The sequence below is a fragment of the Cinclus cinclus genome, chromosome 24 (assembly GCF_963662255.1).
Source record: "Cinclus cinclus chromosome 24, bCinCin1.1, whole genome shotgun sequence".
Classification (NCBI taxonomy): Eukaryota; Metazoa; Chordata; class Aves; order Passeriformes; family Cinclidae; genus Cinclus; species Cinclus cinclus.
Genome location: NC_085069.1, coordinates 4,663,980 through 4,689,834, shown reverse-complemented (window position 1 = coordinate 4,689,834; position 25,855 = coordinate 4,663,980). Strand labels below are relative to the sequence as shown.

Here is a 25,855-nt window from a genome sequence, read left to right as displayed (position 1 = left end):
GACAACTTACAGAAATGACACAGGGAAAAAGAAAAAATTAGTAACGTGTATTTATTTGCATTTGGTTACAATACACAGACAAGAAGGACACCGAAATTATTACTGAGATTTTTGCAGCTGCAGATTACATGAGTGACAGTGCACAGAGCAGAGCAAAGGAGAGGTTGTTTGCATAAATACAGACACTAGAGTACAGGGATTTCACAGTTTTCACAGCAGTATGTTACAACTTTACACTTTAAATTACTACACCAGCTTAAGTAACATTGGTTATACATCAGCAGTGGTCCCAGGATTCAGGTACTGTCAGACCAAGAATAAGACCATGGTAAACAAATTTAAAAACAACGAACAACAACAACAACAACAACAAAAAAATCCAAATCATGGCTTATGGGAAAGACAGGCACATTCCCCTCATGGGAAAGGTACAGCTTGTTACCAGAGTTAGGTTCAGTAAGGCATACCTATGAGCCAAACTCTACCCCCCAAACCCTAAATCACTTCTGGAAACGAAATGAAAATAGAAAAAAACAAAAGTGTGCAACAGTATTAAATACAGCAGGTAACAGAGGGAATAGCACAAGTTTTGGTTTTATTAGAGTAAGTTTCTATCCTTATAAAACAGTCGCTTTGCACAGTCTGACCAGGCAGCCCAACATCTCTGTCCCAGTAATCATCTTTATACATCACAGTCCCACTGTGGCTGGCCCCTGGCCAGGCTTCTGTCCTGGTGCATTTCAAGGCAACAGCAGCTTCTCACATGGTCATGTGCTCCGGTAGGACATAGGATATGTCATCCCAGGGGTGACGGTACAGTCCCTGCTTCAACCTCTTCTGGTCCAGGTAGTGTCCTGCAAGGAGAGTGGTTTGTTACAAAATCCCTGTCCCTCCTCTTCGTCTTTGTCTTGAGTGCATTGAATCTCCCTGGGTTTCAGGTTTGTCTGGTGTTCCTGGGGCAGGGCAGCCCCAGGAGGAAGGGAGGAACAGGGAGGATGTGGCAAACTCACCAATGAATCCCATACTCCTGCCCAGTACAAAGATGCCATTGAGAGCTCCTATATCAATATATTCATCTGCTTCTTCCCTGCAAAACAAAAGAAAATAAATGGCTCCTGGTAATCATCTGTTTAAGGAATCAATCTAGAGATGGGCTGCCACCTGCTCTAGTGCCAGAAGCCACACCAATTCCCCTGACAGCTTTCTGCCCCCAAAAGCCAGGCCAGGCTATGTTTCCTTCCCAGTATCATGGAATTCTGCTCCTCAGCAGCTGGCTGTGCAGCTTTATAGAACCATGATCCAAGAACAGCCCCCCCTCACTCACCTTGTGAAAGAGCCACAATTCCTGAGGACATCAACAAAGGCCACTCCAATAAAGCCATCTACATTCAGGATGAGGTTGGGTTTCTGTAAGAAACAAAATACACCCCAATAAAGATGTCAACAGCGTAAATGGTGTTCACCTGGCACCTTCCACTGGTGATTTGAGGGCTGCCTGCAGCTGGGGACACACCAGCCCAGCAATGGAGAGGCTGCTCAGCAGCCTGAGCAAGAACTACACTTAATGGGAATGCTGGAAAACCAGCCCCAACAAGGGGTCTCTTGGGTCAACCCCCAGAGTTCCCTGTCATGGGCCAGCAGTCTCAGACTTACACCCAGCAGTGCCAGTGTAGACAGTAGCCACAGAGATGGTTTGGCTTGTTCAGCATTTTCCAGGTAGCCAAATGCCTTCAGCCTTTCTAAACTGCAGCTGTACTTGGCCTCAAACTCTACCCCAGACAAGCCCCAGCAACTATTTATGAAGCTCTGCGCTGGAAGTACAGCTAAGCCCCAGACACTTTCCCTCCCACACGAACCAATGCCCAGAGCAGTTCATTGCTGGTGTCTTTCACCTTGGAAGTTGTGATTTTTTCTACTTCAAGTGCGTAGTCCAGCAGCGGAGTGGCTGGGAAGTGCTGCTTCACGTAGTCCTTGAGAATCTGAACTCTCATGTCAGGGTTGTTTATCTGCAAGTTCAGAGCATGTTACAGTCATCATGTTGCCTCTTACTGATATGCTGTAGATTTAGGAGAATTTAGTCAATAGCTGCCTCTGAAACTTGCCAATTTTCTTTCCTTTATTTTTGCTCTCCCTCACCCATCCCTGAAAATCCCTCCAGCTTGTCCTAATACAGTTTTCTTACTGATTTCACTCGGTGTCCAATGCCCATGATCAGCTTCCCTTCTTTCTTCATCTTATTCACAAATTCCATAGGGATAATCCCACTGTCAAAAGCTTTGCTGAACATTTTGGCTGCAGCATCAAGTGCTCCCCCAAACCGGTCACCCTGGGTGCAGGACACAAAAAGGCAATTACACCAAAGACTCCACAATTAAGATACAAACCCAAGATTATCTTCCCCATCCACCCTCCTGGTCTCTGGCATTCATGACATTAGAGTTGGGCTGCTTATCTCTCACAGAAGTGCTAATTTGGAGCCAGTGCATCTCTGCTAGAGACAGTGTGGGGGAAAACACAATCCAGTGTCTGTTTTAGTAACTCTTGTCACAGTTCAGACAACCAAAGAGTTAACACTGACAGAAACTGAACTGCTACAAAATACTTCTAGACTTAAAGGAGACAAACTAGTCTGGCTTACTGGGAAAATGGATCAGATTTGAAACAGGGAGCACCAAACTATTAGAGTTGAAACTCAAAGTGTGAATAGACAGACACCACCAGTCTGTGACTCTGCAGCCAATCCAAAAAATCAGTAGTAATAAAACCTAGAGGAGTAATGAGTAACAAAGCTAAACCTCCTGGGGATATCAGGTACTCACAATAGTAAGAAGGCCAGAAGTAAGGCTTGAAACCAGATCTTTGCCAGCCCTGGCACAGACAATGGTGTTGTGGGCTCCAGACACTGCTGGCCCATGGTCTGCTGTCACCATCAGGCACATCTCAATGAACTGGCAGGCATACCTGGGTAACCTGGGCACAGACATCACATCAGTCAGGGACAGAACACAAGTACAAAGGTTTGTAAATCCCCCAGTCTCTCCAGAGGTGACACAAGTAGTCACAGAGTGCGAATCAGAAATAGAATACAGAAATTTCCTCAATGCACCAACAAGACTCATGGAAAACTTCATTCCAAGATTAAAACACTGTATGCAACCCAAAATGCTGACATGGTGTCATGAAGGGAACAAAGATGCCATTCCAGTGAATCTACCTTCACAAAGGAACCCTGGAGTTACTTTTGCTGCTTAAAAATCCATTAATAAACAAGAAAAACTCTAAAGAACCTGCAAGCTTTCACAAGAGCTGCCTCACCTCCTCTGAAACCAGAGCAGGCCTAGAACCCCTCCAATTCCCATCTCCTCTTTGAAGACCTCAGTGATGGGCATCCCAGCATAGATCAGCTCCTGGCCTCGCTCGTCACAGATGCTGGTCATGAAGGAAGCTGGTTTGCGAATCAGTCCCAGCTCCTGCAATTGCAGTGTAAAGGCAGGATGTTAAACAACCCACACCAGCAGAGAAGGGCAGCACAGGGCAAAGTGGGGAAAAGAGCAATGCCTCATGCTTGCCCTCAGAGCCCCTTCCACAGCCCAGAAACAGCACACAAGTAACACTACAAAGCAAAAGGTATAACCCCCAACACGGCAGCCAGAATCACAGCCAATGCCCTGTCTGAGTCCAAGAAACCCAAAAGTTGGCAAATCAGCACAGCTCACCCTTGCCCAGGAGTAATCCATTGGCACAGTTGGAGGAGGCACTTCCTCAGCTGGTTCAATCACTCTTTTAGCCACAAGATCCTGGTACACAGACCTACGGAGAGAATCCATTCAGTAACTTTGGTCCTTCTAGGATATCCAAGTGAAGTGATCTAACCTAGACCTTAAAACCTCACAACCAGTAGAAGCTGCTTTCCTTAAGCAGAAATATATTCTTTATCAGGCCAGAATCACTGTCCTGACAGCTTTTGTCCACTGCTGAAGGTGCCCTGTGAGTGTGACTTACTGAATGACCTCTCCCAGCTCATCGAAACTCCGGGGAACAAACACTCCAGCTTCCTTTAAGGCTTTGTTCTTTGCTACAGCAGTTTCAGAGGCCTGGTTGGCACAAGCTCCTGCATGGCCAAACTGCACCTACAAACAGGAAAAAAAAAAGTGGACTAAGAAATACACTCTCTGCAGGTAACAGTCTGTTACACAATAGAGCCCTGACTAGGAACACCAGTGGCTGCACATCTGTCTCCTCTGGGCTACCAAAACTCCTGCTTGCAGTCAGAGCCAGCAGGGCAGTCACAAGGACGTTCTGATATAGAATCCCTCCAGGCTCATTAGTTCATGTTCTGCCTCCCTAAACTACTCCACTTCAGAGCTGCTTAACCTAGATCTTTGCCATCCTTACTCCAGAAACAGCAGCTATTGCAATTTGTTCCTTTCCCTGGATCTTTGGACTCCCTTCACAAGTAAGCAGAAACCCCATGAAATTTCATGTGACAGAACTATAGAAGCACAAGATATCTTTATAATTTATATTTATGAACTTTTGCACATTAAAGTTATTACTGCCAGCTCTGGAAGGTTTAGGTACAATGAGTAAACTTGTGGTTTTCTTCCTGCTGTGGATATATCTTTATGTTATGCATTTGCCCCCATTTTTGCACATACCTCTGAGGAGAACATGGTGGCACAGGTACCAATGCACCAGCACACCACTGGCTTGGTAATCCGGCCTTCTTTAATGCCCCTGCAGATCTTGTACTCTTCTGTGCCTCCAATCTGCAGGGAGAAAGAGATGGCTCCCAGCTGCACTTTTGATAAAGCCAGCTCCAAGACACACACAGAAACATTGCTGGGAGTTTTTTTCCTTTCTCACAGAATAGTGGCTGAGGTTTCAGAATAAAACATCCTGATTTTATTTTTTTTTAATAGGGAAGACTATGCTTGCCTGGGGAATACATTAAATTTCTTTTGACAAAAGCAGAAAAAAAAAATTGAAATATTCAGTAATAGTAGAACTAGCTGCTATTTAGCATCCTTGCCACCAGGTCAGATGCTACCAAAACAAAAACCACACACAGGTATTTCTCAGATAGTGGTCTCACTCACCTCTCCCAGCACTACAATCATCTTCACTCCTGGAGTATCCTGATAACGCAACACATGATCCATAAAAGTTGAACCAGGATATCTGTGTAGAGATACAGGGGAAATGGTAAAAAATTTATTTCTTATACTTCTCCAAAAGAAAAATTAACACCCAACCTGCTCTTCCTTCTCCAAATTAGTATCAGTTGTGTTGACCAACCTGAAGACCAGTGCCTGATGAAGATACCAACTCCTACCTGTCTCCTCCGATGGCCACCCCCTCGTAGACCCCGTCAGTGGTCCGGGAGATGATGTTGTTGAGCTCGTTGGACATCCCTCCCGAGCGGGACACGTAGGCCACGCTGCCAGGACGGTACAGCTTCGATGCCAAGATGTTATCCAGCATGCCTCCTGTGTTGCCTATTTTAAAACAACCTGGCTTGATCCCACCAACCTGTAAGAGAATAAGAGAAAGGTGTAAAGCCCTTTAAAATCATGAAACTCAGGAACATTTGTTTAAGGCAGCCTTGCCAGCATTTGTATAGATAAGGGAGGATGGCAAAGACTTTAAGATGAGAGACTAGCATGCACTTCCTGTATCTAAATACAGGATTGTAGGATACACTTCATCCATCGAAGAAAGCTGATCTGAAGGTTATGAAAGACAGGAGAAGGCAGCCACCAGCACTTACAGTTGCAGGACCAATGATGGTGACTCCCTTTTTATCAGCTGTCTTGATCAGTTTACGTGTCAGGGCCTCTGGAATGCCCTCGGCAATGATGGCAATGGTGCGGATCTGCAGCAAGAGAAAGAATACAATTGGCACCCCTCAGAGCAGCCCCTTGTCAGGTCATACTTGGGAGTTCACTCTGTGCAATCTCGTCCAGAAAGGCCCAATGCCTGAATCAGCAGGCTGCCATGATCTTCACAACAGGTTCAAGGCTCTGGTCAGGGAATTTTCTCCCCCTGCACATCAGAGCAACACTGTATTACAGTCAGCCTGAAGTAGTTACTGCTAAGCAAGAAGCACCAAGCTTCTCTTAAACAAACTGCAAATCCAGCATTAGGATTTGCCAGGGACTCCCAGCATCCTCCTTACATTCTGTAAGGAGTTAGAATTGGGGGTTATGTGCTAAGCCAGAAGACAATTTGCTAATGCCATCATGGTTTAAGAAACACCTGTTGACAGGGCCTTCCTTCTTCATTTGGGCTCCTGGATCCTGCACTCACCTGGGGATAATTCATGGTTTCAACAGTACTGTCGTAGGCAGAGCGCAGGGAGGCAAAGTTGATGAGAACATCCACCTCTGGGTGCTTCCTCATAGCATCCGACATGTTCTTATAGACTGGGATCAGGATTTCTTTGTGGCCCCAGTAGAACTTCTGCCTGTGGTCACCGCTGTGGAAGAGAAGATGGAAAAGCCCTGACCTTAAGGCTGCTGGAAAGGCCAAGGGACACAGTGCATGCAGACAGAGGAGTTTACAAACCCCATTCTCAGCCCCCGAGACTGACAGACACTCACGAGGACGTGAGCATGTCTGGGGAGGGACCATATGACAGCAGAAGGTTCTTCAGAGAATTAGGACAGAGCAGCATATGGAAGGAGACGGGCTAATGGGGACAGAGGCATCCAGCAAGATGAATAAGCTCTCCCACAGTGAAGTTACCAGAGCCTTAACTCTACTCCAAGCTGGAAGACAGAATGAGGCACAGAAAGAGTAATGAATGAGAGTCATGCAAAGCTGTGTCACTGGGCTGGTGCTAACACTGGGGGAACAGGAAACCAGTATCTGTTGTGAACAGCCAGGACAGCAATGAGAGGGCCAGTCAGCTTCCCAGTCCTGCTACAGTGGGACTCTGCCCATCCACAGGCACTGGAAGGGAAGCACCTAGGCAACGTTTCACTGTTGGTATTCCATACACAGTAGATGCTCTGACTGGAACTGCAGTGAAGTCTGACTGGGCAGTCATTTAAGTGTGTGGATACTGGCTGTGCTCCCATACCAGTATATTTATGACAGAATATTCCAGGTCTTGCCAGCCTGGCTCCCTCCAAAAGGTCAAGCAGAATCTGATAATTACAGGTAGCCTTAAACTTCAATCCCTATTGCTTTTTGCTCCTTAATCAAGTGCAGCACTGCCAGAGGCTACCGCTCACCTACAGACATTGGTGTGTGCCTGCACTCAGTACCCCAAGGTTTGCACTTGCTGAGAAGCTATTACAGAGCTGCAATTACCATCAGAGCTGCAGAATAACAGTACAAGGTCTTAACTGTCAACAGGAGAAACTCTCTGCAGGACAGAGGTTGATTAGACATCAGCTCTCCAGGATGTCAGTCAATAGCACAGGAATGAACCAAGACTCCTGCTTGGCTCTGGGCTCCCACCTCATTGTACTGGAAGCAACAGCTGCTGTTTCCCTTCTCCCTACCTGCCCTGTCCCACAGGGAGACCCCCACACTGAGGAGGTACAATGAAACAGCTCATGCACACCCAATAGCCCCTCTCATCCCTGCTGGGATGACTAAAAGAGGGTAAACACCACAAGTGAACTTTCTACCCCACTGAAGGAGCAGGCAGGAAGCCTGTGGATAAGTAACCACTGCTGCTATTGGAAAGAATATGAACAAGATTTTATTATTTTTTTCCAAAATTTTGTTTGGCTACATAGCTGCTTTGGTTGTCAGCAGAGCTGCTATGATTCTGGATAATATTGGGAGGGGTAATTCCTGCTACTGCAGGCACAAATCAAGGTGTCTCAGACAAGCACACAGCCAACAGCAGGCGAGTCGAAGAAACCTTACACAGCCTGCCTGCCTTTGCTGAGCCAGGGAGCTGGAAAGCAAGCCCAGGTAGTCACACCTGCCTTACTGAGTGAAAAACAGAATTTGGGCATCTTTTAAAAGCACATGAAGCGAACTTCAGTTCTGTGGTGAACATTAAGCTGTTTCAACAGCGCAGCCTGAAATCAGTGGTTGAAGAAAGCAGCCTACAAAGCCAACCCAGGGGTGGAAGGGAGCAGAGGAGAAGGTGTTCCAGCAGGGATGGAGACCAGGGCAGAGTTCCATAAAGAACCACAGAGACTGAGAGGAGGAAGGTGACAGAAGAGTTGCAGGGAAATGGAAAAGCGATGGTCACAGGCTACTTACGTGAACGGATAAACCATGGCAGCCACTGAGGGCTCATCCCGAGAGCAAATATAATCAAAGTCCAGCATTCCTTGGACAGCCCGGGTCTGCATCCCCCACACGATTGCCTTGGTGTGACGGCTGAACAGTGCTGTGGCTTTACCTGCTCAGAGAGAGGGGAAAAAAACCAAACTGTCTTCAAACTGTACACCTGAGCAAAACAAACTGCAGCTTTGCCAAATGCCTGCTGAAAGGTTCCTGAATAAGTGTATTTCCCCCCCTCCAAACTGAACCCAGGAGATGAACTGCAGTTTACAGGATGGAGTAGCCACACTGTCCAAATTAAGGAAGAAACTGTAGATGAAACAGCAACCCCTTCCCTGGATTCTGAACACAGCAGTCAGGTTTTGGTGTTCACAAAATAGGCAGGTGAATCACAGAAGGGAGCTGGTATAGGAGAGCAGAGAAGTGAAAACTGCCTCTTCTCTCACAGGCCTCTCATATTTCTCCAAGTCTTCTTATGCAAAGCTGAAGAGAACTTTGAATTTCATGTATTTATTTGCATGTAGCCCACAGTCTGGGTATACCATAGGAAGCTGGTCAGGGCACCATAGTAGAATGACAGGAAATTAAAAAAAAAAAAGGGCAGGAAATGGTGAGGGGACAAAGAACATAAAGGAGCTCAACATCCTCAGGTTTTCTTTCCTTTCTTTTTCTAATTACCAGAATCCAACACAAACTTGATGGCTCCGAGAATTTATATATGGCCCAAACCTTGGCTTTGGGGGACAGAGTCACAGGAAAGGCAACAGTTCAGCCAGTGAGGACAGACTGTTGGCCTAAAGTCTATTTACACCACTTGTCACAGCACAACATTGAGTCCCTCCTTCTGACTCCAGGCAGAATTAATTTTAAAACTCAAAAACTCAGAGCTGATCCACCTGCTGAGGCCAGCTTTGGCTACTGCTGAGTTCTTTCTGGATTTGGATCAAAGGTAAACAGCATTAGGGATTAAACAGGACACTGTTCCTCTGCCTTCAACAAAAAAAAAAAAAAAAAAAAAAAAAAAAAAAAAAAAAAAAAAAATCGGTCCTTGCCCTCCAGCCCTCACAGTTCAGATTCACTGCAACATGACTGAAAAGTCTGTTTATCTTTTATCTTGCAGGTGCCTGCAAGGGGGTACCATGAGTGTTCCCAGGAACACCAAAATGCAGACCCAAAGAGGCAATGACATTTGTCTGAGAGCATGCAAGCAACAATCCAGGAAATCCCCTTCTAGTGTCCCTCCTCATGCTAAGGGAGGTAACTTGAAGTTGTGCTTTGCCTCGCTACCTGTTCAGCAGTTTATTCTCACACAGCACAGAACCTATTAGAGTCTTAAAGTCCCTACAAAACAACTTCACTGAGCACAAGCTTTAACAGTTTGCTAGACAGTTAAGGCAACATTTAGTTAATCTGTGACTTTTCTGTACTTTCCAAACCTGATAACCAGGGCCCCCGTACTACATTGTTTCCCTTTGAAACAAGATACCAGTTATTGGTCACAATTAGTGACTCCTCCTTTTGGGAGGCAAACAGAACAGTGTGCCTCGGGCTCTTCTCTGTAATGGTGGTGTGGGGGAAGGGAAGAAATAATGAAGTTTGAGACCTGGCCCTCTCTCCCCCAGAAATAGGAAACATTTGTGCAGAAACACATGTGATCCGCACTTGAAAAAACAGATGAGACATTCACATGGTGACAGCTAAATATGCTGGGCAGAAGGAAAGGACCAGACAACACAGCAAACTTTTGAAGAGAAAAAAAAAAAACCAGCAACAAAACCAAGAACTAAAAAAGTCAACTGCCAGCAAGGCCAGGCACATTCAGCTGGTCACACAGGTCCTACCTGAACCAGGTCTTGAGGCTGGGACTGAATCTGTTAAAGAGAGATTCACTCATGCAATGGTATGACAGAGCTGACTGCTGCCAGCCCACGGGCCAGGCACCCAGGCAGGTGCTGCAGCAGTTATCCTCTTCACAGCACTCAGGGCTTTTGGGTTTGCTCTTGTTAAAAAACAAGCAGACTGGAGCCCTCTCTCTGTACTGCCTCTTGTGCCGTTCCTGAACATCCCTAATCAGGGCAACTCTGACTTGTGTGTGTATGAGCTCATGGCACAAGTGAGCTGCTAAACCACTTAACTACCCTCAAGACAAAGATAGGCAGGTACCACAAAACTGCTTCACTTTATAGCCAGAAAAAAAGAAAAAAAGGCATTTGTCTCATGTTCATCCTGCCTCTAGGAACAGCAGAGCATTGCCAGCAGCACTCCCAGGGCTGGACTTACCAAGAGGTGCTGTTGGTTTTGCCTTCTTAGCTGGAGCAATACCATCTGGCTTGGACTCAGAGAAGGAGGCAGTTCTGCTCGGTGCTGGAGTCTGAAAGATTCAGAAGCCAAGTCAGTGAGGGACAGAGCTCCAGGTAAGGCCTGAAGCACAGAGGAGGAGGAGGTGGCCTCACTTTGGCTCCACTGGTCTACTACAAAGAAAATGTGTTTTCAGATAGAACCATTTCAGTCAAGCTTCAGAAAACTGAATGACCCCATAGGTTCCACAGTCACATTATCAGCTTTGAGAGGTCACATTTTCTGCACGAGGGAGATGGGCATTGGGGTGGCCTCTTCTAATCAACTACACCAGTAGAATCATATCTGTTTTCCTAAAGCTTCCTACAAATACGTGTCACATTGCATACTGCAGCTGGTTTAAAGCTGCAGACTGAAACCCAACCAGCCTGTAAGCAGGCAGGTACCTGGGTGAGTGACAGCAGGATGGATTTGAGCAAATATAGAGAATCCCAGCCCATCTACTGGGCCCTAAGTGAAGATGTATCATTGGACAGGGAAATGGGTGTCTTACTACAGCAATCATTTGTATACCCAGGAAATTCAAACCCTTTGTTTAAGAAGGGTTCAGAACAATAAAGAGGTTTACATCACATGAATCTCAAGAGGGTCACGTCTCTGTCCCAGACCCAACACCAGTCGATTTACAATACACTAGAGGCCAAAACGTGTTTGCAGCCCGTTTGGACAGGGGCAGCTGCCTTCAGGAGGCTCCTCAGGCACGTGCCCTTGCACAGTGGGGAAGGAGCTCACCGAGGGGCTGCCACTGGCGTTGAGGAGGAAGTTGGCAGTGTGGGCTGCAGCGGGCGGCTGGTTGGGGATCGGCCGGTGGCCCAGCGCCATGCCCACGATCGCTGTCATGTGGGTCTCCGTGCCAAACACGTGGATGGGGATCCCTGTGGTCTTCCCTGTGGAAGCACAAAGAGCTGTCAGACTCCTCAGGGGAAAGCTTTACCGAAGTGAAGCATTTAACCTTGAGAAAGCTCAGCAGAAATCAAGTGGAAGAAATAAGATGCAAGAACAAAACTTAAGGATGAGCTCGGTCCTTACCGACTTCTCCCATGACACGTAACCCTTCCTGGTAGTTCGGGCCTCCTCTTCGTACAAAGATTCTCACCTCATGCTCCTTCAGAGGGCCTTGGTAATCCTTAATTGCTCTCACAATGCCCTAAAAGAAACACACAGGACAGGTGATCCACGCAGCCAGACATTTACCCTGTCCCATCATCTCAGGAACTCCTGGAAGAGATGGACTGTGGGCCTCAGCCAAATATCAAATTGGGAAGAAGGGCTGGGGGCTGACAACTGTTTGCAGATGTTTGAGACTGGTTACTTACTTTAAAGGTGGCTGCTACATTGGTGAAGTTTGCAATGCTGCCTCCAATAATCAGGATCTTCCCTGAGGGAAGAAACACAGGTAAGTGAAACCATTTCAAGAGCAGAGTAAGCCAAGATCAGGAGGCAGTTAAGGACAAAGTGAAACCAAGTTGCAGAGTAACCAGTAATGTTTTGTAGAAAAAAAAACCCCTAAAGTAGTTGAGTTTAGTAGAATCTGGAAGATAAAAGCTTCGAACCAAGCAAGAATGTTTGATAAAGATCTCTCAGGCCCCATGGAAAACCACAAGTCCTCTCTTTGAAGCAAGAGCTGACAAATCCAGCCCTGATTCCTTCAGAAGGCAGTAGTACATTGAAAGCTCTGCCAGGGAAGGCTAAGCATAGTAACAGCCCAGATTTGTCCAGGTTTTTTTGCCAGACACAGCTTCACAGCTTTGGAATTGCAGCACCTCCCTTACCTTCTGGGTGCTTCTCTCGGGTCATGAGGGAGAGGATGGTTTTAGCATAGTCATAGGTCTGCTGCTCACTTGGGGCTCCTGAGTATTCCCCATAATTTGCCAGTTCATTCACACCCCCCAGATCACAAATGGTGTCACTAACAAAAAAAAACCAAAAAAAACCACAAACAGTTATTTAAGAGATTAGTTCTAATTTGAGTTACTATAAAGTTCCTAAAGTATTCCAAATCCCTGGGGAAGTGAGACTCCTAACAGAGGGACAGTGCTGTCTGCTGAAAACAAAGCTACTCTCCTCCTGGTGCCAGTCACAATTAATCTACTCATGCTCCCCAGGTACAAACTCAGTGACCACTACAATCGTATTACCCATAACAGCTGTAAATCAGGCTGTAAATCAGAAAGGAACTGTAGCTCTGTAAGAAACTGTATCTAACCCTAACCCTTCCAAGATGAAACATGGTAGGGGACACTAGGTTCCACAGCCTGGTGAAAAATCTGTACAACATCTTCATTCTGAAGAGATCCCAAAGAGTCAGAGCATAGGAAAATGGCTTTAGGGGAGTCTGCTTTCCAGAGGCTTTAGCAATGTCCCCCCAGCACTTGAAATCCTTGCTTTAATTACCTGTACACCACTGAAGCACCACCACCAGCCACCATGGTCCAGATCCTGCCTTTGGGGTTCAGGATCGTAAGCTTCAGGCTGGCTCCACTCTTGGCATCCAGGTCAGCAATGTAGGCTTCCTGCACAGAGAGCAGCACAACCTCAGCTTCCTCCTGCACCTGCCCTTTCCATCCCAAGGCTTCATAGTGCTGGGTGCATTTGGACACAGAGTAATCACACCTCATCAGCTGCAGCTAAGGGACAGCAGAGCTAGAAACACAGCGTTTGTCAGGGACACGGGCTCAGCTCCATCCCTCAACAGTCAAAATCTGAACAGATCTGTAAAGTCTGTTCTGGCCTTGTCTGAGACTGAGACCTGAGGAAATCTAAAAATCATCTCACCTATGGTGACCACTCTGGCTGTGCTGGAGCCAGGAACATAATCACTGAGAGCTGTAATTTGGCTCAATGTGGTGCTCCTGCAGCCCAGTGTGCCAGGCTGCTGAGCAGCACTTCATCAGAGCTCATTAACATTCCCAGCAAAGACTCTGCCATAACAACCTTCCCAGGGACTCAGAGAGGGATGATTCAGAGACAAAACCTAAACTAATCCTTTTAAGAGCAAATTGAGTTGAGTGTTGGCATCCAGCAAGCTACATGGAAAGGAACAGCTAAATGGATTTATTGGCCACAGTACAAAAACCTTCCAACTGAAGCATGATTATAATCATTAAAACGGAAAAGTCAGGACAGAAATCTTTTTGGAGAGAGACGAACAGACCACTGAAATAAGTAACAGAATAATTAAGGAGGGAGCTCTACTTCCAACAGTCTCTGAAGCTGCTGGGATCTGTGTCTGGAACAGTGCTTGTGCATCCAGCAGTACAGACCCACAGATTTTGCAGAGGGTACAGGCACTACTAGCTGTACAACAAAGTGCTGCCTGCAGCCCTCACCTTGTCCTCCCTCTTTGGAAAAACAGATGTATTTACATCTTCTTACTTAAAAGTTTCAGAAATAGTGATTATTTTCTCTGGATTCATGCTTGGATGCAGAATTTTCACACAGTTGCTGCTCTGCTCTCAGAACTGTCACTGAAACACTGAGGGAACATCAGCTCCCATGAGGCTCCCAGTAACCACTGCCTCAAGAGAAAAATAGTGATGTTGAGGGGAGCAGGGTGGGCAGGAACCGCAACAGGAAGCTCTGCACAGGCACAGAGTTCTGGCACACAACTGAGGAAAGTTAAGTGTCAGCCTCTATTAAAAAAAGTCAATTCTGAATTAAGGAACTGACCAAACAGAGATGGGAAGCAACTGCAGCTCAGAGTGTGATTCTGAGCAGTCCTAGGACTACAGCTACCTGTGCACAGGGTACCACTGATAGCACTGCCAAGGTGCTTGAGACACAGCAACGCCATGGGCATACAAGCAAAGATGAATTCAGGACACAGTGAAGGAATTCCAGCTGTCACTTGCCTCAGGGTAAGCTTCCCTGCCAAAAGGAGGGGGGAACTCCACATCTCCCCACTTCACTTTGCAGATGTAGTCAGCTGTGGCGTCAATCTTCGCAGCCAAATCAAGGATGTAAACACCATCCTTGGTCACCACTGCAGTGAAAAACATCACAATTAGCTCTGGGTTGTACAGAGGCACACCACAGATTCACTCCAACATCTGCTACCACACAGACATCATTGCAAAAGCTGGGTGACCACAGTTTCCCCTGGCACTGGGCAGTATCAACCAGCCCCAGCAAGTTCCCTGAGGAATTAACCAGTAACTGTGGCCATGGTCCAGGCTCTGTCTCAGGGCTGTTTTTGCTCTAACAGTGCAATTTTTACATTCTTCATTTCTGCCTTAACTTCCCCTCTAAGGGAATTTTTAATTTCCTTGTTTTTAATTCACTGAATGAACAGCTCAAAGACCTATCACTGCCACTTCCATATTTCTGCACATGGCACCTGGTGCTGCTGTGAATAACAGAACCAAAGAAAGGATCAAGAACACATTTCAGTATTTCAAAACAGAAAGTTCTGCTTCCAAAAATATCCATTACCTAATGGATTGATCTCAAGGTATGTAAAATACAGATCTTCATAAAGGTTGAACAGGCCACAGATGAAGCTGGCCAAGATGCTGTAAAAAAACAAAAAAAAGAATTAACACAAATTAACAAAAAGCAGCCAAATCTAAGTACAGCCTGCTCTCTTCATTGGTATTAGTGGCAATCTGCAAATCTACTCTGCATCAATTTCTTTTATTCTCATTCATCTTCTCTGGGTGATGGATGACTCAAGGGAAGGAAGACCTTCATGACTCATCTTAATTACCCTCCACCAAACTCTGCTGAGGACACAGTTGCTCACAACTGTCAGAGCTGTGCAGTCTGATTTATCTCCCCACAAGACAGAAGCACATCGTTGCCTCCCTGCTGATACCCATCTTTGTCAGATCTGAGTTTTGTTAGCTGTGATGGGGAGGAGGCTGCAGCAAACTGGTGGAGTGACAGGCTCCTTCACCCTTCAGTACTGCACAATGTCAGCAAGGATTACACTAGCTATGTTTGGAAAAATCATGACTCATATTAGGCTAACTAGGTAAGGGCATCTAATTGAGGGAGATGCAGAAGCCTTGAGATCTACAGATAAGCCTGCAGAAGGAAGAACAGGAGAATAACTTTGGAGAACAGGCCAGAGCAAGGGAAAAGAAAATTCTGAATTAGCAGTCAGAACCACATCTCATCACCATTTCACTGAACAAAAGAAACTTCTGTGCTGACACAAAGGATCAGAATTCAGTACATCTCTCCAGTCTCAGGTTGAGACCTAAGCAGGCTGACAAGTGCTGCTGCCAAGTAAAGGCTCAGCACTAGGAAACCTTATTTTTGGGTTTTTACAGGCAGCTAAGATAAGGTCAGAGAGCTTGGATTCAGGATGCATGGCATATTCTGGAGAGCAGCAGGAAGGGCAAGAGAGTGAACTTCAGGGTAAAGAAAATAGATGTGTCAGAGATAAAAGAGAGCAGCTGCTGGATGGTTGATCCTGTCCAGAACTGCATCTCTACTTACTCCTTCTTGTTAGCTGGAGCATGCTGCAGGAGATGCTTCTTAACATCAGATTCACTGATCTTCTCATCCACTGCCACGAGCAGCTTCTGAGCTTTGGCATCCACATCTCCCACATCCACACCCCCTTCGTGGTGGAAGAGCACGTAGTCTCCCTCACGGGCAGCATAGATGCACACATAGAACTCTTCCTCCTGCACCACAGAGCAGAGACAAGCATTTATGAGTGACACCCAGAGAAGATCCTGGAGAGACTTTTGTGCCAGTGCTGGGATTGGGGCAGCTGAGCCCTGTGTCAAGCTTCCCAAGGAACAACAGTGCTGGAGTGGCCCTGACACTGCCCAGGGGTGTGCAGCAACACTGTCAGCTCAACAGCACACTCCCAAACTTCTGCCTTCTCCACTGTACCACTCCAGCTAAGCATGCAAGTCCAAAGAGATTTAAAAGCCTGCTTTAATGGTGTACTAACCTGTTTGTGAGGGACAAAGGGTTCAATCAGAAAGTTCTTTAGGATTCCCTTCGCATTAGCAATCTGGGGACAGAAAACAAGATAAACACCCATAACCACTTGTCCAGCACATTTGTGACAGCATAAGGAAAGCTCTGAGAATTAATCAGCACTGCTCTAAAATTACTCCCTCTCCACCGTGCCTCCTGGGGAGCCACTTCTCTCTCTCCAGCACAGCATTCAGCACTGTCACCCCAGGATATCTGGTTACAAGAGTCGGTCACCTTTCCCATTCCTACCAGGACTGAGGGGTATCAGAATTACACCAGGACAGCTGCTCTCCTCTCCTGTCCCAGAGACAGCATTGTCACTGGACCCTGTCTCAGCATAGACACAAGGGCTTGAGCTGCTCTTGGAATAGTGGAAAATTCAGAAGTGAGGAATTCCTGAGTTAACGGCAGAAGCAGAGGCCTCAGAGTAGTGTTCACCTGAAATGGTAACAGGGAGCCCAGAAGAGCAAGAGAACCCTTCAGCCTCTTCTTATGGGTGCAAGAACTGTTCCGTGTAGGCACTTTCCTGTTATCCAAACCCATGATTCCAGGCTCAAGAGACACTGAGGGATACTCCCTGCTTCTGAGGACACCAGTGGTCCCAAGTCTGTGGCCCAGTCCTTGCTTTAGATACGGTTGGTGTGCTGTGCTAAAGCAGTAATTTCCATAACCATGGTTTTCCCAATGGGGAAAATTCACAATGCTGCTCCTGCTGCTTCCCAATTCTTGCCACACCGGCCCAGAGCCAGAGTCAGCAGCAAATCAATCCCAGCAGGGCTGAAGGCATAAATTCCTTGAGAAAGCACAACTCCATCAGCTCCCAACACAGCAGCAGGGATGGCAGGTACTTCATTATCATTAGCACTGCACTGTCATTCCCAGGAAAATAAATAGTATACAACAGCACTGACTTAAAATAAAGGCCTGAAGTAACACTCAATCATCAGGTAGAACACACAGGCTGGCTGCAGAGGAGCAGGGATTTTACAGCTCTTGTACTGTCCTGGGAACAAAAGCAGAGCACTCACCGTGGTTTCCTGACCCAGGCGCTGCTTGAGCCAAGCCTTCACCTGATCCAGAGTGAGGTTAATCCCAACCAGGCCAAGCTTCCCACGTCTCTTAATGAGCTGATCTGGCTTCACCACTAAACGCTACAAAGGTTGGGCGAGAGATTTGAAGGAATAGGCATTAGAAAGTGACTTTGGTAGAGTGGTTCTCTGCAAATAGTGAAGTAAAAACCTAAATCAGTTCTGCACAGCACACGTCCAAAACTCCTTTAATCTTGGCAAATCCAGCACCCGGTACCACATGCCTGCAAGTTTGGGGGTTTTTTTACATTGTACTTTGAGAAAAGCTGCATTGTTCCTACTCAGCTGTGAGCAGACATCAGAGGCTGAGGTGACAGCTTATTCTGTCTTTTTTTTGATGAAAAAAACCCAACAGAAGTAATGACAGACACAGACAGTTGCTCACAAAAATAATAATAATAATAATAATAAAAAAAGCTCCTGCTGTCACTACACTTTACTTATGAGACTGGCTAGGGCCAGGGTCATGCACATTTCAGCCAAATGACTGTGGCTCTTTATAAGATACCCATGGATAGCTGCTCCTGGGTTGCACACATCTCTAGTTTGCAAATATCCTTTCTATAATACCAAACTAGAACTGGGTAGCATTCTCCTGTACCACTGATACATCCTGGAACTTCAGTAATTTAAGAGTCAGAACACACTGTGCTGCAGTACAGGACACTGACCATGGTCTTGCTGCTGGACCCTGAAGCCCTTTCAACCTTAAGGGCCCAAGAGCATCCTTGCTCCCTTCTGGCTTCTGGCAAGGCTTTTAGAAGCAATGCTGGTCTCTTCTTGCAATTCATTCAGGCACTTGAGCATGGAGCATCTAATTAGTGCAGGGCTTCTATCAGTCAGTCAAGGACTACAAGACATTCATGTTCTCCAGCCAATGACTTAATATAATTAACCACTGGAAAGGAGCCAGCTTGGACAGCTAATAAAAAGAGCTCTGGGTACGTTTTCTCTACAGAAAGTGTGAGGATATGAGATACAGAGATAAATGATTTTGCATTGAAAAATTTAAAAAAGTTTTCCTTGAGATTTTGCTTGGATTCTAGAAAACTAAGCAGTGTCCTAACTTGACATTCAAGCCAGACATGGAGAGAGCACTCCCTGATTTTGGAGAGCTACAGGGACTGACATCTCTGTCTGAATCAACCTCCTTTACCTTCTGTGAAGTTATGAGCAACTGGTTCACAGCTACCTCTGCTCCCGTGTTTCACAGTCTTAAAAGAATAATCAGCCCCCCATGAGGTGACGACTGAGCCTTGAAGAAAGGCTTGTTTCATCATCAGAGTTGGGACTAACTGTGGCAGAGCTGCAGCAGCAACTGGTCCTTCAGGAGGATCTGGAGCAGTGCTCAGGTGCTCCAGGAAGGCAGACCCTGCTGTCCCTGTGCTTACCTCGCTCAGGAGCCACGGGTGATCCTGGGTGAGCCGTGCCCAGTCTGTGGCTGGGGTGACCCGGGCATACTTGAATCTGTTCTGAATGGCAGAGGACGTGCAGATGTACTTGTACAAGAACTCCTTCCCTGTCTGCTCGGAGATGGCTTTGGCTGACATGGCTACCTAGTCTGGATGGGGAAAAATAACCAAAAATCCATCAGGAACAAAGCCTTTTCTGGCCCAGAACTCCACATCACTCAGCTCAACACAAACCAAAGCAAACCAAAGTCTCCCCATTATATGTAAAATCTTAAAACTCCCCTGATGACCAAGAACTCACGTCGCTTAACATTTGAATGCCATTCCCCTGCCATGCACACTATTTTCATCCAGCCTTGTCTGCAGGGAAAGGCAGAATCCCTGCAGCCTGTCCCAGCCACCACCAAGCCCTTCCCAAACCCACAGCTTGGAGCATCCCTCATATCCAGGGTGCTGCCCAGCTCTCTCCAGTGTCACAGCACCCCAGGATTGCTCCTGGTATAACCCATCTACTACTTTTTTTGATGCATTTTCAGGGAGGCATCCCCTCCCTCCCACTTCTATAAGGCATCCCATTCCCAGTCAAGCCTGACTGGGAATCAGCAATGCCCAGACCTTTTCTAAAGGGAAAACACTGCCAGGATTACCAAAACTAAAATAGGTTTGCATCATTGTTTTTTCTTGTTTCAGAACCAGGTTTCTTGGAAAGAGCTTTACATCTCACAGGATAAGATGCTCAAGACAACAACAAAGATTAAGCTTAGACAGTTTGTTTTGGTTTTGCTTTCTTTTTTTTTTAAGAAAAAAATCCTAATTCAGTCCCTTTCCTATGGATGGTTGTCTTCTCTTTTTGAGTATATTCCAAAGTGAAGTAAGCAAATGATTTCTGACCTCAAGACTGCATATATTCTTCTTGATATGCAGCAAAAAAGTCATAGGTGTCAAAGATACATTTATTTTTAGCTGCCATAAACGCTTATTAAAAAGTATACTTCATCCCAATGACCCTGTCTGCATATGTCACACATCAGAACTGAGTGCTGTGATCAGCCAGCAGGTTCAGTATGTCTGGAGGGTCAGACTACTGACAGGGAGGCTCAAGCAGCAGCTCCTCCTGCATTTTGAGTGACCAGGGTCATGTTATTGTTCACCAAGCACAGCCAGTGTGGCAGAAAGCAAAAGCACCCTTGGGATGGATTCTGGGAGAGCTGCAAAGCAGAGGTGCTCCAACACAAAAAAAATGAGGAGTTCAGATTCTGAGCACCAGGACAGCCAAGTACTAGAATGGCTCAGTAAGACTACCTGTCCTCACAAAACACATATCCCACTTCAGACCCACAGAGGGAAACAGTTAAATTCCATTTATTTCTTGAGCTTCACTCTGGGTAATAACCATTAGTAATCAGCTGGGCTATTTATCCTATAAGCAAACACAGACTAGGCAGCAATTAACTAGCCATAATTAGAAATAAAGAACTTTTCTCCCTAGAGCAGAAAGAAGGGGGTTGGTCCATCCCAACTCCTACTCCATAGTAGGAGGCAGGTTGCATTCCCTGAGCTTCCACAATCAAACAGGTCAGACTGACTAAGTGCTATTACTGAAAGATGATAACCACACTTAAGGACCAACAGTCAACTTTGCTACTGTCATCTTTTCAAAAGCAATTCCAGGGTTAAAAATCACAAAGGCAAAGCTACAGCAAGGGCAAAAGACAAAGAACAGCAGATCTCTTCAAAGAGTTCTGATGTAAAACCCAAACAAACATAAATTTAATCCCATTTCAAAAGATCAGGCAATGTTTCTGCAGCACCCCACCTTTCATCAGACTCAATCCTCACTCCTGCCACCAGAAACACTTGCCCCTAACTGCCCAGTGAAACAGCCCCTGTTAGTTTATTAGCCCAGTGCCAAAGCCAAGGTGGCTCGATGAGAGAGGAGCTCTTGTGAGCAGCCAGAGGACACCAAAAACCCCAAACCAACAGCCCAGGCTGATTCTGCAGGCACACACAGATAATCCACAAGCACCACACCACTGCCCGGCCCCACAGCTGCACACACACACCTCATCTGTACTGCAGAGCCCAAAACTTTCCATTCCAACTTGTACTTTAAGCAGAGCTATTTCTGAGAGCAATCCCTGCTCCCACAATACCTGCAGCCACCATTTGTTCTGGCTGGGATGGAGCTGTAATATTTCTGCTTCAAACTCCTTCAAAATCCATCAACTCCACAATCTGTTCATGGCCTGTCCCAGAGAAACTGTGTCACATCTCACTGCAGCAGAAGCAAATGGGTAAAAGAAAATGGCAAACATATTTCTTTAAGAAACCTAAGGATTTGTCATTTCTCCAGAGTGTCACAGAGCCTCTGAACAGCACTGCAGAACTTCAGTGCACAATTACAAATTAAACAGCTCAGGCTGATGCTGGCTATGCCAATGAATACACTGCAACTGCAGGACACTGGACCCAGGGTGCCCCTCAGGTATTATCAAGAATAGTCCCATAAAAGAACCTCAGTGGCAACAAGCAATATACATGGGATTCCTCAGACCTGAGGGACACACAGCAGAGCTGTTCCTCTCTCAGAACCACTTCTAGTCTTTTTTTTATGATGCTCCATTCCTTCTGCTCCCCTGGTTTCCGTCAACTTCATCACCTCATTTTTGCAATAACACTACTGGGGTAAAGAAAGGAAACTACAGAATTCTTACAATAGCAGTAGATGAAAAAAATAACACCCTTGTGTCATGGCAACAAAACAGTAGGAATGAGGCTGTTCTGACCTTATCTGCCCAAGTTTCACGTTTCCTAAACATTAGCAAGTATTTAATCACACCCCTCACTCACTTTTTCCACTGTCTTCCTAACCCTGCCTTTCTCATGGGACAGGGAGCACAAAGCAATTGCTTCAGTCTGCTGAACTGTTAAGATAAGAGATCAGCAGGAAAATAATCCACAGGGCATCAGCAATTTCTGGCTGTGTGTGCTCATGCAGGTCCCTTGACAACCAGGGAGACACGATCAGAGCAGGTCCATTAACTCACTGCATCTGTTCTGCTAACACCAAGCAGGGTCACAGCCTGTCACTGACAGAGGAACCAAATCTCCCCCAGTTTCCCAGGAATGAGACTGGTTCAAACCCTCATCTGTCAGAACAATCCTATTTTCAGTCATGTTTAGCACCTGCAGTGCTGGCCAGTGCTGGCGAGAACAGTGGCTGCACCTCTGGATATAAACACAGGAAAAATGTCCCTTCCTCTGACCAAAACACAAGCTGTGGGATAACAACCTTTTCTTCCACTGCTCTGTTCAGCAATCATTAGTCAGTACTGATTTTCAACTTTCTCAGCACTTCAGGCCCCAGACCTTGCACCCACCACACACATGGGCAAACTCATGTCAGCAGCACAAGTGCCACAGACTGCCATGAATGACTTGTGTTCATTTAGTGAGGTTCCAACACAAACAGCTTCCCTGCAGCACCTCAGAGACTGTTCTCTCATCATCCATACCCACCAACTCAAAAACAGCTGTATTTCAGCCTTTGCTAGCAAGTCCAGAGCAAGTAAGAAACGTGGATTATATCATATTTTCAGGAGCTCAGCAGCATTTATTCTCTCAAAACATCACCTATCAAATATATGCAAAGAAGCTGATGCCTGGAGAAAGTTTCCTGAGTGTATTGACAGAAAATCAGTGGGATGGCAGCAAGGCAGGCAAGAGTCCTCAAGCTGGATTTTGTGTTTGCGGTGACACGAGTGATACATCTGCCCCAATATAACAGGAAGCAGCTGAAGGGTGTATGCAACAGATCCAAAGGAAACACGGGTGGAGAAACAGGGAGCCACTCCTGACACAAAACTCAGATAAAGTCTCCCTGACCTCCAGGAGATCACTGATGTAGCACTGCTCAGTGCGACATTGGCTGCTCTGTAAGGGAAGAAAAAGAATTACAGATATTGATTTAGTTTGTTTTTCTTCTAACCAGAAGAAAAGGTGTAACTCAGCTTCACCAAACTGCGCTCACACAGAATGTGGTGCTCACACATGGAATTCTCTGAGATCTGGATTGGTACCGTCCTCCAATGGCACCTGAAGGACACTTCAGAGCAGGAGGAAAGGACTCCCTCTCCAGTGAAGACTTGACGCCCACTCTCCCAAGAATTGTGTCAACAAACCCACACCATAAAGAAGCCTCTCCCCTCCATTCCGGGTCATTTATTAACATAGTTCAAGCTAAGCCAGTATTTTCAGCCCATGGCAGCATGAAAAGTTACATCAGCTCCCACCTGGCAAACCCGTGTGTTTCATCAGAGGATGGTGAGGGCTCAGTGCCGCAGCCAACGCGAGGTCATGGTCCCACAGCTGCAGTTGGGAAATGCTGTGTGGGGTGATGCAAACAGGTGCTGCATGCCCAGCTCTGGGGGAGGCTCCCTGCACACATGGAACCTCTGAGAAAAACACAGCAGCCAGGGAGGAGCGTGGGCCATGGACTGGTTACATGTGGCTAATGGAGAGCAGCAGACAGGCTCCCCACATCTGGTGGGCACCCAGTGCCACAAGGGGGGAATTTGGGAATCCTGTTATTAAAGATCATCTTCTTCTACAGCCTTGGGGCTCCTTAATAAGCTTTTTCCTTAAATCACTTACACAGTGTACAGCAGTAAAGAGCCCCCTGACCACCACGGCTGGGCAGGAGTTCCAACTGTAGCTGTCCTTGTATGGGAACCACTTCAGGAAGCTCTGGGACTGTGGGAAGAGCCCCGATACCTGGAGAGAGCTGCAGAGTCTCACACACAGGACACCCAACAGGGTTCACTTAACAGCACTGGACTGCAGAGCTGATACTCTGAGCTCCAAACCCAGTTAGAGATCTGAAGAGACACCCACAAAGAGGACAGTCAGGGTGCACCTCAGTGTTCAGGCTATAGGGAACAAAGTGTTTAACAGAGAGAAGGGAGAGTCTGTATAGCAGGATGCGAATTTCGAAAGCAGCAAACCAAACAGGAGATGTTTGCAAGCAGCAAACAGGAGGGCTGGAACGCAGCCAGCTGTCCCGGGAATAGAGCGACACAGAGGCTGTGCGCGCTGCTGCTCGTATGGGAACAGCGTGATCCCGACGCGGGGCTGCTCCTCCAGGACGGCCACGAAAGGATATTCCTTACGGCAGGGGAGGCAAGAGTTTTGGCCAAGGCCCTCTTGGACCAGGGGCGAAAAACGCGTAAAGCCGGACCCCCTTCCCAGCCCCTTGCTAATCTCTGTGCTGTGACCACCGCACACTGCCTATGCCCCAGAGTCGCCCCGGTCACCGAGGCCCGAGCGGGCACCAGCACCGCTGCGAGCAGACCCCGGCAGCGGGAGCGCCCGCAAGGTCAGGGCGGCCGTGCCGGCAGGAGCGAGGGTCTCCGCTCCGGACCCCACCGGGACGGCCACTCCTGCCGGCACACCAACGACCCCGTAAGCTGCGGGCCGCTCCCGGGGCTCGCCCGCCCTACCGCGAGCTATCGCGGGCAGGGACCGGCCAGAAGCAGCGCGACTCCCGCCCCAGACGCGTGGGCACAGCGGCAGCGCCGGCGGAGGGGCCGCGCGAGGCCCCGCCACGTGCCGGGCAGAGCTCGGCGCTGCCGCCGCCTACAGCACTCACCTAGGCCCCGCTCGGCCGCTCCCGCTCCGCTCCAGCCCCGCTCGCGCTGCCGCCGCCGCCTTTTGTTCGCGGAGCGCGGCCTCCCCGGCCCATCGGGCTACGGCAGCCGCCGCCGCCCATTGGCCGCCGCCGCTGCCACGTGCGCGTTGCCTGAGCGCCCGCCGCGCACCCATTGGCCGCCGCCGATGGGGTGCGGCCGCGTAGCCTTGTGGGAGTCGTAGTTCTGGCACCCTCGCCCCGCCCTCGGCGGCGCCTGCGGCCGTGACCCCCCGCGCCAGACCCGCCGCCGTTGACGTCACCCGCCACAATGACGTCATCAGGCCCACCGCCCAACGCTACCGGCGGTGGGAACGGGGCTCCTTCCCCAGCGCCGGGACACGCCGAGAAACCTCCACGGGCTTGTTGTGACTGCGGGGGCGGGAGGTGCCCACGGTGGAGCGGCGGGATTGCCAGAGCCGGGTCACCGGTGCCACTGCGGGCGGCACCGCTGTAGCGCGATCCCCGTGGACGCGGCCAACGGGAGCGGGGCAGCCGGGCGAGCCCGCTGCATCCTGCCTCCCCTCTGCTCCGTTTCCTCACCAGCCTCTCAAGGCAGCCGCCACGGCTCTCCTGTTTCCTAGGAATACCCAGCCCACATTCACTTTTTCCCTGGTATTTCCAGCCTGTGAGCAACGCGCTCATCATCGGCGCTGAGGGAGCACCCTGTGCGGTAACAGGCGGCCTTGCCGCGATGGCCGAAGCTGTGGTGTTCCCCAGGACAGTGTCACTGCGCTGGGCACAGACCAGCCGCAGCCCTCACGAGCACAGTATTGGTGCCCACCCTGCTGGGGACGGCGTGTTATACCCTGCTGTACCAGTGAAGGAAAATCTCCCTGCAAAAAGTTACCAAAAGCTTAATCTGCCTGAAATTCCCTGCCCGGCTCCTTGGGGACGGGGTGTGTCAGCCCGGCCGCCCACTCCAGAGCTCGGCAGTGCGTGTCTCCCTACCCTGGCGTGACCCTCACCCCGCCTCCCGCCCCAGCGGCGGCCGTCGAGCAGCGCTGGGCCACGGCCAGGCCGAGGGCAGCGCCGTGCGGGGTCCGGAGCCTGGCAGTGCTGATCTGCCTCGTGGTGACATTAAATGTCACCGGTTCCGAGCGGGACAGATGCCCTCCCCCCGC

At 48.1% G+C, this 25,855-nt stretch overlaps 1 protein-coding gene across 2 annotated transcripts; it reads right to left on the bottom strand.

The window, feature by feature from the left end:
- Positions 1 to 61: 61 nt before the first annotated feature.
- ACLY (ATP citrate lyase) lies at positions 62 to 24,723 on the bottom strand. 2 transcript variants are annotated; one of them, XM_062507855.1, is made up of 29 exons: positions 24,696 to 24,723; positions 19,028 to 19,197; positions 17,577 to 17,699; positions 16,520 to 16,582; positions 16,054 to 16,244; positions 15,043 to 15,122; positions 14,463 to 14,593; positions 13,006 to 13,124; positions 12,384 to 12,520; positions 11,928 to 11,989; positions 11,641 to 11,758; positions 11,344 to 11,498; positions 10,534 to 10,624; positions 10,095 to 10,124; positions 8,230 to 8,371; positions 6,310 to 6,478; positions 5,771 to 5,875; positions 5,336 to 5,532; positions 5,100 to 5,181; positions 4,659 to 4,769; positions 4,003 to 4,130; positions 3,717 to 3,810; positions 3,316 to 3,470; positions 2,820 to 2,970; positions 2,183 to 2,326; positions 1,893 to 2,006; positions 1,325 to 1,407; positions 1,011 to 1,087; positions 62 to 854 (listed from the first exon to the last, which is right to left on the bottom strand). In XM_062507855.1, the coding sequence occupies exons 2-29, from the start codon at positions 19,184 to 19,186 to the stop codon at positions 760 to 762; spliced, it is 3,306 nt and encodes a 1,101-aa protein (XP_062363839.1). In that variant the 5' UTR covers positions 19,187 to 19,197; positions 24,696 to 24,723; the 3' UTR covers positions 62 to 759. The 2 variants fall into 2 exon arrangements, with proteins under 2 accessions (XP_062363839.1, XP_062363838.1); XM_062507854.1 differs by lacking the exon at positions 10,095 to 10,124 and having other exon boundaries at positions 13,006 to 13,120; positions 14,459 to 14,593.
- Between the last annotated feature and the right edge of the window lie 1,132 nt (positions 24,724 to 25,855).